At 42.7% G+C, this 15,267-nt stretch overlaps 1 protein-coding gene across 2 annotated transcripts in view; it reads left to right on the top strand.

The window, feature by feature from the left end:
• Positions 1 to 5,066: 5,066 nt before the first annotated feature.
• Positions 5,067 to 15,267, top strand: part of SRSF11 (serine and arginine rich splicing factor 11) — a 235,644-nt gene continuing 225,443 nt past the window's right edge. For both annotated transcript variants that reach the window (XM_069232448.1, XM_069232447.1), the window contains exon 1: positions 5,067 to 5,373. In XM_069232448.1, the coding sequence (XP_069088549.1) occupies positions 5,258 to 5,373 (116 nt within the window). In that variant the 5' untranslated portion in view covers positions 5,067 to 5,257. The remainder of the gene's footprint in view (positions 5,374 to 15,267) is intronic.

Genomic DNA, 15,267 nt, shown 5'->3' with positions numbered 1-15,267 from the left:
GTCCAGATAAGTGACATCCTGAGGCACCCAAGTAAAGGGGAAGCGGTGCTCTAGGGGGGCCTGGTCCACCTTAGGTAGAGTGAGGTTGACCATATTGGATTTCACATAATTGATCTTAAATCCTGAGGCACCCTCAAACTTCTCAAATTCCTTCATGAGTGGGGGCAGGGAAGCAAGGGAGGGGTCTGTCAGGCAGGGGGGTCCATCAATACAATCATCACAATCATTTGTGATCCCTGCCCCTCATCCGCAGGCCGTTAATGTTGTTGTCGAAGCACACCTGCTCTGCAAAAGGCTCAGTATAGAGGGCAAATAATAAAGGTGACAGAGGGCATCCATGCCAGGTTCCCCTTTTGAGGGCAAAGGGCTGGGAAAGCAGGCCATTAACAAGGACCAATGCTCCTGGTTGTTTGTAATTAGACCACACCCATCTGTAGAATCTCAATCCAAAACCCATTTTAGTGAGGACCTGTTGAAGATACACCAGTGTTCTCTGTTGAACACTTTCTCAACGTCGACTGAGAGGAGAGCCATGGGTGTGTGAGACATATGGACCTTGTTGATGAGATGACAAAGTTGTTTAGTATTGTCACTACAGTTTCGTTCCAGTATGAACCCTGTTGGTCCGGGACAACCATATGTTGCATGTATGAGGCAACATATGCAGCTAGAATTCTGGTAAAGATCTTAACATCTATGTTTAACAGTGAGCTGGGCCTGTATGACAAACACAAGGGCAGGGTCTTTGCCCGACTTGGGGATGACTATAATGGTTGCCTGTTGCATGGTGTTGGTTATTGTTTCAGTTGCGCTAAAGGAGTTGTTGAGTCTAGTCAAGATGGAAGCTAGAGCAGTGGCAAAGGTCCTGCTGTGTAGCCGTCTGGCACGGTGAATCACCGGTGGTAAGCGTTTGTATGGCCATCAGCACCTCTTCAGTATGGATGTCTTTCTCTAGGACAGAGTACTCGGAATTAGAAATGCAGTTCAGTGGTAGCTTATAAGATAGGAGTCTGCATGACTGAGTTCTAATTGCTTGCCAGTGTATAGTGTGGTGTAGAAGTGTTGAAATGCCTGTGCTAATTTCTCATTTTGGACTATGCTGCAGCCCTGGGAGTCATCTACTTCCATTATTCGATGCAGGAAGAGTTGTGTGTGGAGCCTGTGTGCTAATAAGCGTCTCACTTTGTTGCATCTAGTGTAATATTTCTGCTTTAAATGCAGGAGAGTGTATTCAGCTTTGTTCGTGTCTAGGGCTTTGAATTGTTTGCAAGCATTTTTTAGCTGCCTCCTGACTCTAAAAGTGCCTGTGCGTTTAGGCTCTTTCTCTAAATCCTTGACCTCAGTCTCCAATCGAGCCCTCTTATCCTTCCTATCCCTGTTCAGACGGGCCGCTCTCACAATGAAGTGGCCACAGAACACAGCCTTCAGTGTGCCCCAAAGTAAGGCTACTGGGACCTCTGGGGTGTCATTAGTCTGTAAGAAATCTGTGGTGGTGGCGTATATTTCCGAAATTGTCTCTTCCCGGTGCAGGAGGGTATGGTTTAGGCACCAGGAGTGATGTTGAGCCGAAGGATCCTGAAAAGCGACAGGTGATAGAGATGGGTGATTTGTCCGAGAGTGCAGCCACCCCGATGTTTGTTGCTATAGTGTTTGTGTTCCGGTGGTGTGAGAAGAGAAAATAGTCAATTCGAGTGTAGGATTGATGGACTGTGGAAAAGAATGGGTAACTCTTGTTGAGTGGGTGGCGCTGACGCCAGATATCCACCGGGCCAGCAACTGGCGAAATGCTGGGGAATGTGCACCCGTTTGGCCCGAGACCTGTCCATTGATGCGTCTGGAACCAGATTAAGGTCACCGCCAGTCATGATTTCTCTGTCCATGGTGGTCAGCATTTTTCCCACTGCCTCCTCCAAGAATGCCTCCTGGGATCGCTAGGGGCATATATGTTTGCAAGCGTGAATGTATATTCTTATGTGGCAATGCAGAGGGAGAGTGCCCTGCCTGTAATTTCGCATTGAGTCTGGACTACCCTCCCCTGAAAGTGTGTGGCTAAAAGGATCGCTACTCCTGTTTTCTTTGGGCCTATGGTGAAGTTTTGACGGTCAGACCATTTCGAGCGCATGCACTTCAAATCTGCCTTAAGGAGGTGCACCTCCTGGATGAGGCAGATGTCACATCGTGATTCCCTAAGGAATGAGAAGAGTGCTAGGCGCTTGATTGGGGCATTCAAACATTGAATGTTAAGTCTTAGAACTTTAACCATTGGCTGGATGGTATGACCGCTTCCCATTGTCAGGGGGGATCAGAGCCCTCTCTATTGGCATGCCTGAGGTCTGCTGCGTGTATAGATGGTGTGTGACCTCTAATCCAATGTAAGATGTGTGTGAGAGCAGATAGGGTAAGGGATCTCTTTGAGCAGGTGCACGGGGGTTCAGCCAGCTTTAGGATGTCTCCATTCTCCATTCAGCAATAAGTGCGCCTCCTCCAGATTGCCCAGGGTGTGTGTTTCGTTGTTCCACACAAAGGTAATGCAGAAGGAATGTCCCCATTTATATTTGATCCCTTTTTCGTGCAGGAAGCTGGTGAGGGGTTGGAGAGCCCTTCGTCTATGTAGGGTAATAGTGGACAGGTCTTGTTGGAGCCACATTTTGATGCCCTCAAAGTAAATGAAGCTGCCATGATAGCTTCCTTTTTCTGGTAATAGTGTAAGCATGTTAGAATGGCCTGCGGTTGCCCAGGAGAGCTGGCTTGCCGTCCTGCCCTACGTGGGAGGTCAAGGATGATGTCCTGATCTGCCAGAGCCTGAGCCACATGGTGGAAAAGGCGGAGGACATAATCTTCTAATTTCCCGCCATTGGCCTAGAACGGAATGCCTTTAATGAGTATATTACACCACCTCGATCTGTTCTCAAGGTCTTCCAGCTGGTAGTGAAGATCCGCTGTTTCATCTCTAAGCGTGATAATCTCACACCTATGATCCTCCAATTCCTCTCTTGTGTGTCATGTACTTGCTCTAGAGAATCGGCCCTCTGTTCCAGCTTACACACATTACGTCTAATGTCTCTGATGTCCATGGCTAATTCTTGTTCCAGGGCCGCTATGTCGTCTCTAAGTGTGGTGAAAAGGCTCTCGAAGAAGACCACGTGACAGGCACATCCATCGCCGGGGTAATGTCCGAAGAGGTCGCTCCTAGACTCGGCATGTCATTTGAGCCATTCTTTGATCGGTCCATCTTTTTTCCTGTGGGTTTTGCAAACATATCTTTGATAGTGGAGTCCTTCCACGCCAAGCGGACAGTCGCCATTTTGTCAGAAGGGGCAGCGAGGGTGCCGCGGGCTGGAAGAAAAAGGAGGAGTCAGCCGGCCCTGACTTGTTGTCGGTCGGGCATCCAGATCATGGGGTTCTGTGCCTCAAAGCTCACTTTACTCCGCCCGCCCCCACCATACTTTGCCCCAGCGCCCCCGTGCAAACTGTCCCTCTCTTAAAGGTGATTCAACAGGAGGATCTTGCTTGGGAGCCCCTGCTTCTCCGCAATGGCAAGCTATTGTGTGGTGAAGGGCCCAGACGGGTTGGCTGTCAAAACGTCTGTCTCCGAGGGCTGGTCTATGGTGACCCGAGAGGAGGCACACTTCCCACAAGTGGTCACCTGGTAGGCTCTCCAGTGCCCTCTCAGTCCCACTGCCAGTAGGAGCTGTTGTTTATCTCCCTAAGGGGCTTCCACTGGACTGTGAAGAGCGGTAACAAGTGCGACTCTGTCCTCTCCTTTTTAGCACAAGCCTATGGGGCCAGAAATCGTCAATTTATTGAAGTTTGGCTCTGGCTGAGTGGGTAACTCTATGCTTGCCACACTGTCCTTAGTTCTCAGGTCCCTTCTTTTGCAGATCCTCTTCCTCCAGAATCCACGTTTGGGTTTGTCTGGTCTGTTCCTGTTCTTGCAAAGCTATTTTTCTAAATCCTCCTATTAGTTCTTGGGAGACCAGGTACTTACCTCTTCTCTCCTGGTTGCTAGGGTTCATTTAGATACTCACCTCTTGGGGTCCTGAGTTCTCACAGCTTCCCTCTAACTTCTCCATATCCTGATTCCACTATTTTAATATATGTTTTGGTCCTCCCCTAGGGCCCTATTTTCTACAACCTCTTGCCAATGCTTGTTGTTTCTTATGCTAATTCCTAACTATTACTGGATATATATATGTATATATACAGTGCATAATTACTTCCAGTTGGGGTCTGCCTATAAGTAATCTAGTTCATTGTTACTATAATAAAGTACCTTTTGTTTTTGCAAAACTCTGTGGTTCCTTTCAGGTGTGATAAGTTGTTGTGCGACTGCTGTGGTATCGCAAGTTCTTTAGACTCCTCCTAGATAAGTCTTGGCTGCTCATCCACAGCTACCTCTACAGAGCCCTGGCTTCCTAGACACTGCCTACATTCACTAATAAGGGTTGCCTGTACTGATATAAGGTGCCAGTGCAACACACCAAGCCAGCTTCCTATATGCGTGATTAATGCATTTCAGTGCGGTGATTCGGACCACTACACTGAAATGCGTTAGACTAACGCCTGATGGAAGTACTCGTCAGGGCTGCAGATTGAGTACATATAACTGACTTGCTTTTATTTCAGTAACGCCATTGTCGTCAGGGTACAGACATGAACAGTACTGTTATTTAAAAAAATATTATTTTTAATAAGTAACGGTCAGTGTAGTCATATAATGTGAAGTATTAATGGCATATTAGAATGTTAAAGAAACTTTCCATATTTCACGTGATGTTTGTTGCACCGCTTAAATTCCAAACATGTTCGGGGTTTGGCTTAACCAGGGGATTTTGGCGCACAGCAAGGTCATTTAAAGCCAACCCAGGCCCTATTCTCTCCCTGTTATGTTGTGCCCCAGGCTCGCCAATCACTATCCTCTCCCTCTCTCGGCCTATATCATCTGCCGCTCTCTATTGCTCCTCCTTGCGTACCCCATCTAGTGTCCGCTCCCCTGCTGAACCCGGAGACAAGATGCCGACGCAGCCTGTCTTCTAGCCTCGGAAGTGCGCATGCGCGCGCGGGGTATTGTGGGATCGAGGAGCCGAGCAGCGAGGCTTGTGCTGCTGCTTGTTCGTTGGCTGATGGCGGCGCGGCTCTGGTGTACTCAGTGACGGTCTTCGGCCGAGGCCTCGGCGCAGACCCGAAGCGGCAACAGCAGCTGCGCCCGCTACTAATCGCTGTTTTGTATTTGATGTGTTAAAGCAGGAGACGCGCCATGAGTTCCGACGTGATCCAGGTGACCAATGTGTCTCCCAGCGCCAGCTCCGAACAGATGCTGACCCTCTTTGGGTTCCTGGGACAGATCGAGGAGTTGCGGCTTTTCCCTCCGGAGTAAGTGGACCCCGGGTTGAGCGACGGAGCGGGAAGCATTGCCCGGCTCTATTTACACGGCCGGTATTTCAGTTCGGGGCCCCGAACAGGCCGCGCCGGGCCTCTGCGCACGGCGGATTATGATGATGTAGCTGAGGCCCGTTGCTGGCGCCTAATCCCTCCCCTGCACTGGGGCAGAAACGGATTTTCAGTGGCGCGCTGCTTTCTGGGGTACACTTCCTTTACCATAGCAACGTCTTCAGCACACTCGCTAGAGAAAACAAATTGCTGATTCTTTAGTATATATTTGGCTAGGTTTGAGTTTTAGGGCTCCCATGTGTATGAGTTTTGCGGATTGGGTGGTGGGGCGCTGGGTAGTGCTCCATGCGTCTAGGTAATAAAGACAAAATTAGAAGGGTTGCACCGTCGGATATCGACTGCGCGTTCAGTGGCATCTCATGGGTCTGCGTAAGTGGCTTGCGAATTTGCTGTTGTGTACAGTGTAATGTGCGCCTGCTCTGCCCCTGGTAGTTTTGTGACCGATTGTCTGCCTGGGCCCACTTATCGAGCGCATCCCTCCTCTCGGAATGGTCGCGTGTCTCGTAACTTCCCTGGGTATTTATGGGAAATCTATTTCTGGTGCCTGGAGCTGACCTTGTAAAGACAGTACTGGGTGGTGTTATCTGCCTCTGCGGTTGTATTCGGCATTGGAGAAAGAATACACGTTATCGGTTACTTCAGTTATATATGTTTGTGTGTTCGTATTTGTTAGGACTATAGTTCACGATCTTTTGTTTATTTTTCAATAGTGTTTAGCGCTGTTTTCTGATTAGCCGGAACTTGCTGCAGGGTTAGGAGTTAGCACGGGAGCATTTATTTATTTACTAATATATATATATATATATATATATATGCTTTACTGAACGTTAAGAGGTTCGTTATAGACAGGCAGTCACTTATGTGATAGAATATAAGTTATTTGTTATATATATGGTCTAATTAAACACCAGAATTAGTGAAGCTATGCACAAGTTACAATTTTGGAGATTACGTAATCCTTTAGGAATGCATAAATCTGTGTCATATCTAAACATTAAAAACTAATACAAACTGATTAGGCTAGAACCAAGTCACTAACAACTGTCTTAAAAGTACCAGGCTAGCAAAATGTCGACAGGTTCATAGGCACAGCAGCAATTTAATTTGCTCACAATTTGGGGTCAGATCTACAGAAGTCTTATCTTTTTAGTTATTGCCTTTTGAAACGAGTTTAAAAAAAAAAAATGTATTTATCCTCCCTGCCCCTTCCCGCTCCACTTTTTCGTAGACGTCTATAGAACGTCATAGATATGCAAACAATACAAAAAAATACACACTTTTATTTTTTTATGCCATGCATCTCATAAATCCCAGGTGTGTAAAATTAGGGCTCCTAGTTTCCGTTTTTACTGCTTTTGCTTTTACAGATAAATGCAGACAGCTCTATTTATTTTCCTGTATGTATGTATTTATTTTTAAATACAGAAAAATAGATCACCATTGGATTCTTTTTTTCTCTACCGCCAATCATGAGTGACTGGTCTATGGGTGTATAGATTGAGTAGGCGGAGATGATAACAAGACAATAGAATATATTTCGTAATCAAGCTTAATGAAGTGTAGATCTAACTTTATGCCATTCTACAATGCAAGTGTTTTCCAATAACACCATTGCACTGTATACTGCTGAAACCTTTTCGACATTCAAGCACGAGCATACATTTTTCACTTAAACAAATGAGGAAAAGTACATATTGCAGCATCATTTATACAGTAAGCACAATAAAAATTGATGAATACAGAAAAATGACGCAAAATAAGTATTGATAGACGGAAATGTAGAAAATAAAACCGGGAGCTCTATGTAAAAAGAAGTATTTGTAATAAGTGGTGTCACAAAAACAAGCCTTTTCAGAGTGTGAGGTGAATCTTAAAGGAGTTAGAGTTCGAGGTTTTATATCAGTTTGGAGTAACACAAAGGCTCACTAGGTATGTGGGAAAGTGCCTCTTTTTGAAATGGATAGGACATCTGTGCCACTGAGGGTGCTGCCTTGGACCTTGCCCACTACTCACCTTCAACCCGTCCCCCCCCCCCGAGATTGGTCTTCCAAGTTGCTGTACTCCACCTGTTTGCAAAACTTGTTTTTCCTCGCATAGGATAACATTGCAGAACTCAGAAATTGCACTGTCCACTTTTTAAAGTGAAAAGAATTCCTACTTAAAAACATACCTACCTGAACGATTTTTCTCAGATGCCTAAACATATTAAATATACTTGCTTTAAAAAAAAAAAATGGTGTGGATCTCCTTCTTGAGTCATGTCCATTCATTGACTATTGTGTGTATTTGTAGATGTCTTGCACTTCTGTGTTAAGCCTAAGTCTGCTTGACCACACTACCCCCAAATAGAGCAGTTTGTGATTGCATAGCAAGCCCTGTTCACTCACTGGGGAACCCCTGGATCCTTCACATGGTATTCACGTACCACATAAAGGGCCAGTTTCCTACGAACCCCGGGATCCTTTACATGGTATTCACGTACCACATAAAGGGCCAGCTTCGTACAGTAAAATGAATACCCATTTTACATGGGTCGTGTAAATGCAATTTTGATGTTACAGATGCCACAAATAACAGACAATATTCCCACTTGATTGAATGATGCCCACTTTATTATCTTCTCAGGTACAAGGAGACCCCTTATTGGCAGAAGTCTGGGAACAGAGTGAGAACAAAGGCTATCTTTGACACTTTCCCTACTTGACTTTTGGCATGTCTGATTTTTTCCCAAAGTGGCTTATTTATTTCTCAGAAGCATAACATTTCAACAAGATGTGCAGTACATATATGCTGTTTAACTGTACATAAGACATTAGTGCTTTGGATAAACTCATAATGGTTATGGGTTAGGCAAATGGTGGATGTTGAGCAATAACATACGCTATGCATTCAATATATATACCTCCATACATGACGGGTTCAGTGTGGAATTATGTTCTGTTAATTCCTGAAAGAAGACCGAAGGGTGAGAGATTTCAATTAGAAGAGTTCCAGATTACTGAATCCAGTAAGTACAAGGGTTGAACTCTCAAAGCTGTTGAGGGAGGTTTGGCTATGGCTAAGAGGTAGAACAGAATAAGTTGCCAGTGCGGTTTGATCTTTGCAGGAGTTAAGGGAGATAGTTCAGGGAGGGCCATTTAATCATTTAATATCCAGGATTAATTGCTGGTCAAGACCTTTGTCTTTTTTCTAAGCCAATTTAATCACTATATTGAAATGAGTTGGTGTGAGAACATTCCAAAGGGTCTTTGTAGGGAAAGTCTATAACTAGTGGTATAAAACATTAAAGGGGTACTTATTTGCAGGCTGCTATAATTCCGTCATGTTTTGTCAGAACTAGTGAGGAAATTAATGTGCAATCCGTGTGAAATTAATTTGTTGGTCAGATTTTCAGAATGTTCGGTGGTTGACACCCTATAGACGTGTCTGTGTTAGTTGTAATGGTGTCCACCTAAGTTGGGACTTAACATGTATCTTGATATTTCTGGATGCGAATGTGGTAAGTTTTCCACATATATAGAAGTTGCTGCACTTGAAGAATGGCTTTTTTATGGATGCATCAGGGAGATGATTTGACTCCCTATTCTGAATTTGCGGTGGCTTTCAGTGGATAGTCATTTAACTTTCTTAAATTGTGCAACTGCACCTTTCAACATTGGACTTGGTCTGCACATAGCAGAGCACTCTTGATGAATACCCAATTGGAAGCCCAACATATTAGGCTACATGACAGTAGAAACTATAGAATAAACACATATTTTTTCCTTCATTTGTTAGGCCTAGGAAATTCAATGGTGTGTAGCAGGCAAATCTTACCCTTGAAGGTCAGCCGAAGGACTTTGCTGTAACTGAAAAGTGGCTTTATATTTTTGCTGCTCGGCCTGTGACATTAACAGGGGAGTGGTGATTGCAATAGCTCAAGTTGGGCAGGCAAGAGCTTTTGTTTGGGGTTGAGTGCCAGGGGCTGCAGAAGCAGCTTGTGCATTCGGGTGCAGCTTGCGGTCCTGGCACACATATCAACACGTCGGAAAAGGAGCGCTTGCACGCTGCTATGCTCACCCTAAGAAGGTTGCTCTTTGAGCTCAAATATGTTTCTACTCTTTATTACTCATCAGGGTGGACAAGGCCGCTTTGAAACCAACGAGGAATTAACTCTGCAGGGGCTCTTGAATCCAGGGAGCACCATAGTCCCTCTAATGTTCTGGATTCGGCTTACGGGAATTCAGAAACACATCTTCCCCAATTACAGCAGTGACCTGAGGGAGAAAGGGTGGATGGTACTGAGGGCTTGAAAGCGGGAGTTAAAAGTTTTTGTGCAAAGAATGGTAGCCAATACGATGGTTACTGAAGGCAAAGTTTTAAAATGTCCGCATAAACCCGAGGAAACTGAAAGTGGTGGGGGGGGGGGGGGGGGGGGGTTGGCAACTTTTATTTCAGTGGGGTTAAAAATGTTTTGTAAACAAGTAGACGTGGACAATGTAAACATCTTCGTAGTTAACCTGTTAGATTGGCATAAAGAGAAGGCAAGGCCACTTCTGATAGTTGATCTGTATATACATCCTGATGCTCGTTCTAAGAAGCTAATGACTTCCAATTTGGTAGAAGCAATACTAACAAGTCCCCAAGACCCTGTTGCCCCAGAGCTTTTAGTTGCCGGTGACTGGAATATGAAATTGTTGTGGCCTTTTGATAGAGATGAAAAATGTTTGCAGCAGGGTCAATTGTGGGCAATCCTACAGCAAACGAGGCTGTAGGTTCTGGTCCCAGCGATGACGAAGCAGTTACTTTTGTTAAAAATTTGGATGTCTTGGGTTTTAGCTTTCTGACTGGGAGATGTCAGCAAGACACCCCACCCTCAGGCTCTTGTGTTTCAGGAATACACTCAACATTTGTTTATACAGCGGTTACCTTGCGATTATTATGTTTAGTAACAAAATATCAGATCATAAAGACAGATAAGAGTGACCATGGTCAGCAAAGAGTGAAGATTAAATATTACCTTATGCACAAAAATGCAGTTACACTCCCAGCAGAATTAGCCTCTACTAACTATAAGAAACTTCACTGGGATGAAGGTTCGATTTGGTGCTAATGAAACTGCTTTGTTTAACCGATGTTTGAATAATGAATCTGTTGATCCAATTACGACGCGCACATTTTTTTAGCAATGTTTATGACTGTTTTTTGCTAAAAGTCATCAAAAAAGTGGTCGGTGCCTTGAATGCGATAGGGACATAACTAGAATTAAAATATTGGCCTCCACTATTCGAAGACGGAGGATACTAAATAGAACTTTAAGATTAACTATGAAGCAACTAGGTAATGGTCAAATTTAAAAGGAGTTGAAAATCAGTATTAATACCTATCGGAAGTTAATATGTGAATACAAGACGGTGAAGGCATGACTTCTGGGTTAAGACATTTTTAAGTAAAAAGAGTAATTCACAGGAGTTTTGGAAAATGGTTAAATGTCTGAACAAAGCTCCATTTACCATAACAAGTTCTATCATCTCAGAATTGGTTTGACTTTTTAACACAGCACTTTAACCATACCAAAGATACTAAGGAGGAACGCTTCAATTTGGGAGCAGGAGTGGGAGTCTTGCGCCCAAGTGAGGAGGGGGGGCGGTTCTTGGTGGATATAATTGGGTTATAGAACCATTATTTTCAGTGGATCAGGTTGTCAGGTCAGGAAGAGCAGGCAGATGGGGGCTCCTGGTCCCAATGGGGTACCAAATGCTTTATATGAAACAAGCCCTGGATTTTGGGCAGAAAATCTGGCAGTTGTCTAGTGCTTTAGAGCTCAAAACCATCCCAGATTTGTGGAGGGGGATTCAGTAATTCGCCAGATATTTAAAGGAGGAAATCACTCCTGCCTGGGAAATAATAATTTAATTACTTTAACAGACACTGAGGTAAATTACTATGCAGGTTTATTGTTGGAACATCTTTTACCCTGGGCTACTAAACATTATTCTATTCCTGCAAACCAGTCAGTTTTGTGAAAGGACCAGGGGCGGTAGTCAATATTTTTTCTCTGTCTCTTATTAGACTGACAAGTGCTATCAAAGAAATCAACTGTTTTTCCTGTGCTTCGTGACCTTTTAAGTCTGCTTTTTATCTGGTACAATAATCAGCTTTGGGGAAAGTTAGCCTCTTGGGGAATTCCTACTCGATTACTAAAAGCCATATGATAATCTCTTATCAGACCTGGCTGTAAAGCTGAAAAAGGTGATTGCACACCTTCACAAATTAGGAGAAATGTTTATTTCAAATCTGCTCTAAGCAGATGATGTAATCTTCCTAAGTCAAACAAAAGTAGGACTAGGGCGGCTTATTGATAGTTTGTCTGAATACGCTGAGTTAAACAGAATGATGATAAATGAGAAAAAAAACAAGCCATGGAAGTAAGTTAAAAATAAATAAATACAGGAAACCTAGAAGTGGTCCTTGCAAGGTCCAGAATTAGAACAGGTTAAGTTTTTTATTAGTATCTGGGAGTTTTTTTTAATGGGGGGGGGGGTACCTTTTTACCTCAAAGGCTTGGTTTACAGAGGAAAGGAAATCCGTTGATGGCCGCCTTTCGTACTTTGCAAAGATCGTTAGATGGAGCCAGTTATCGGCCTCTGCTACAAGTAATAACAGATAAATTTGTGTCAAGTATTAGTTACGGAAGCAAAGCTCTGTGTGGCAGTGATACTGGTCCTCTGAATGGGATCATTGCAAAAGTGTTCAGGTCTTTGTTCCATCTCCCAGGTAATTCGCCTCAAGCACAGATTAGGCTTGAGTTTAGGTATTTGAATCAAATTATAGCAAGACATTTATATTAGGATATGGAAGAACTTACAGCAAACTACGGGGAACCAGCTCTGTCGAGCCCTCTGGAAGGAGGTTAGTTCGAATTCCTTGCCACCATCTTAGCAGTATCTGGATCAGACACTGGTCGATCTGGAGGTCCGGCCTTTGTGGGACAGAAGTAACCCTTATGATGCTTTTTAAAAAGTTATTCCTCGCACCGTAAAGAACATTTCTCTAATAACAGATATGATCCTCCATTCAAGCGGATCTCACTCATGGTTGATAATGGATGAGTATAAAACTCTAAAACCCCAGCCATACCTGGAGGTAGGGAAAAGGACTTATTTATTTGATATTGTTTTGGCCACCTACCAGGACGAGCTAACAGTTCCCTGGGAAAGGGTAGGGTCTAATTTTCTGTGTAGGTTGTGGGGTAGAAAATGTTATCCATCCGGTCTATATATGTAAAGGTCTGTTAAACGAGCAAAGAAGTTTGAGGGTTACCTTTAACCAGAGATGTATTCTTGTGTTGACCTGCAGCGGTTATTAGTTTTAAATCATCAGATACCATTTTAAACTATAAACTAACAACATTTTTGCAATTGGCATAAAAAAAGCTCTATGACCAAGGCAAGGCGAACCCTAAAGGGGCAGTAGAGTGAGAAAGTTAAAAAAAAAAAAAACTTCCTCCGATATAAGGAAAGTGCTGAGTAAGAATTAAGCTGAGGGTTAAATATTAAAGGCTCTTTAGGGCATTCCTAAATTTTTGCAAAATGTTTGATTTTACATTTGATTGTGTATTTTATTATTCAGGGATCCTGAAACTCCAGTACAGCAGGCGCTGTGGGAAAGTTTTGTATTTTATTTTGTGGGCTAGGGGGTTAAAATATATAACAGCAAGCTTTATAGAGGTTAACATTGCACTTCATCATTTGGCACTTTGAAATTTCTAGTACTGTAAAGTGGGGGAAAAGCGGCTGTACCGTATAAAATGGGTGTGGAATAAAATGTTCCAAGGACTGTATTTTAAATACTCGGCCATTTTAACGGTTGATATATTTTTCTTTTGCTGTTAATTTTGCAGGGGATGAGGATAGTTTTGTTGCAACAAATGTAGGTTTTAATTTGTTGTACTTTTAGCACTGTATGCTAAGGTTATCTTGTTTAAGGGTATACAGCAGTAATGTATTTGTGTTTTATTATATCTTTTAAAAAATGGTGTAATGGTTTTAATTAACTATGCACTTTTCAAATAAACCTAATGACAGGGGAGTGGTACACTGATGTATTCCACTAGGTACTATGAGTGTAGGGTAATCAGGTGCCTTATTTAAATGTGATCGATGCCGTCCATGGGATTGCTTTTTGGTTGAAAATTATCACAGAATAATCAATGGCCAAATATTTACATTTTTACCTTGAGTGCAGCTTTGTGTTTTACCTAGCAGTTTAAAGTGTAGCAATTGTCAAACTGTACATGTTTGTGTAGATGTTGGTTTCTTCACATATTTGAGCAATAGCCTCTCTATTGCTTTAATAAACTATATATCTGTACTTGGATACAAAAAACTATTTACATGCTTTGCACTTCTGAGGAGTTCACGTGTGACTCTACTCCATACATCCTCGTTTTCTGTTCTGGCTGCCCTGAGGTTATGCTGATGCTTTTGCAATTTTTCTTACTCGCCTGAACATTTCTGCACCGCTTGCTCCCTCTTCGTGGAGCAGATTAAACCATATATTTACCCATCACATATAGCTGAGGTGTACAATCAGTATTTCATTTGATTCTGGTTTACTTTTTAGCCTACAATTGTTGGACAACTCCATTCTGTAATTTGTGGGCTCCTAGTGGAAAATCACTAATCAAAATCGGCACTGTTGCCTTTGAGCTCTGAGCTTGGAGACTATTGAACAACTAACCTGTCTGTTAAATTTTTCTAGATGAGCATAAAAATATCTGCGACTCCTCTTTCACAAAGGACCCTACAATTGACTGTTGCACAAAGCTTCTCTGACAAAAGTAATCACATCAGCTGAGTATACTAAGGTTTTGGAGGATTTGCAGGCAGAGGTTTGGCAAAGGCTAATCGCTAGAGACTGGCTTTCAGTAAATATGGAAACTCTAGGATTGTGAATCTTAAGAGGGGAAAAAGCCTGATAAATTGCGCTTCTATTTTCAGTAGCCTAAACATCTGTAGTGTTACTGTTGACCAAATATGCAGGCAGGATGAGAACTACAGCTTTGTGTTTTAACCTTGCTATTTTTACGATGTAACCTTTACGTTTAAAAAATAAAATGTTTTAATTCACATATTTTACATTATTTAGTTGACCATGTGTGATGGCTTCTATTTCATTTTGACAGCTATTATTTCTATTGTGGTTTAAATCCTATACAATAAAATTTCAAATACAAGTTGAATTACTTGCTACAGTTAAATCTTGATTGATGGTTAGTTAGCAAGATGGTGTCTGCGGAAATTAAAAATGAATTGAAGTTGGTTTGGGACAGCTACAGAAGCCTTATGTCAAGTTGTTGCTTTCTAATGTCCTGACTAAAAATCTAAGTGTGGCTATGGCCACATTAGTGCTCAATTTGTTAACGTGTAGCTGAGCCCCAACTGATTGATAGAAGCACAATTTGTTTTTCTTCCTTCGCCAAGCAGTTTTATTTTTTCCAAAGCAATAGAACACAAACCTTCACCAACTAGCCACACCCAACAGGGTAGTTGGTATACAAGGTCTTAAAAAAACAAACAAAAAAAAAACACACCAACATGTGTTAAGTGACAATCGGGCATTGGGTAATTCATTACATTTAACACATTAATTCCAATCGATCCCAGTGCATAGATATGGAAAAGAAGGGAAACAAAATGAGAAAAGAAAAGCTAAGAAGGATCAGCTTTGACCATTACACCGTCCCAGATTCCCTTGAATCTTTTAAATGCTCCAATCATTTGTGCATAAGGCTCTTAACATTGCTTAACTTGCTGCATTTTTATGGCCCATGCT

The sequence above is a fragment of the Pleurodeles waltl genome, chromosome 4_2 (assembly GCF_031143425.1).
Source record: "Pleurodeles waltl isolate 20211129_DDA chromosome 4_2, aPleWal1.hap1.20221129, whole genome shotgun sequence".
NCBI classification, from domain to species: Eukaryota; Metazoa; Chordata; class Amphibia; order Caudata; family Salamandridae; genus Pleurodeles; species Pleurodeles waltl.
This window is presented reverse-complemented; position numbering and strand designations above follow the sequence as displayed.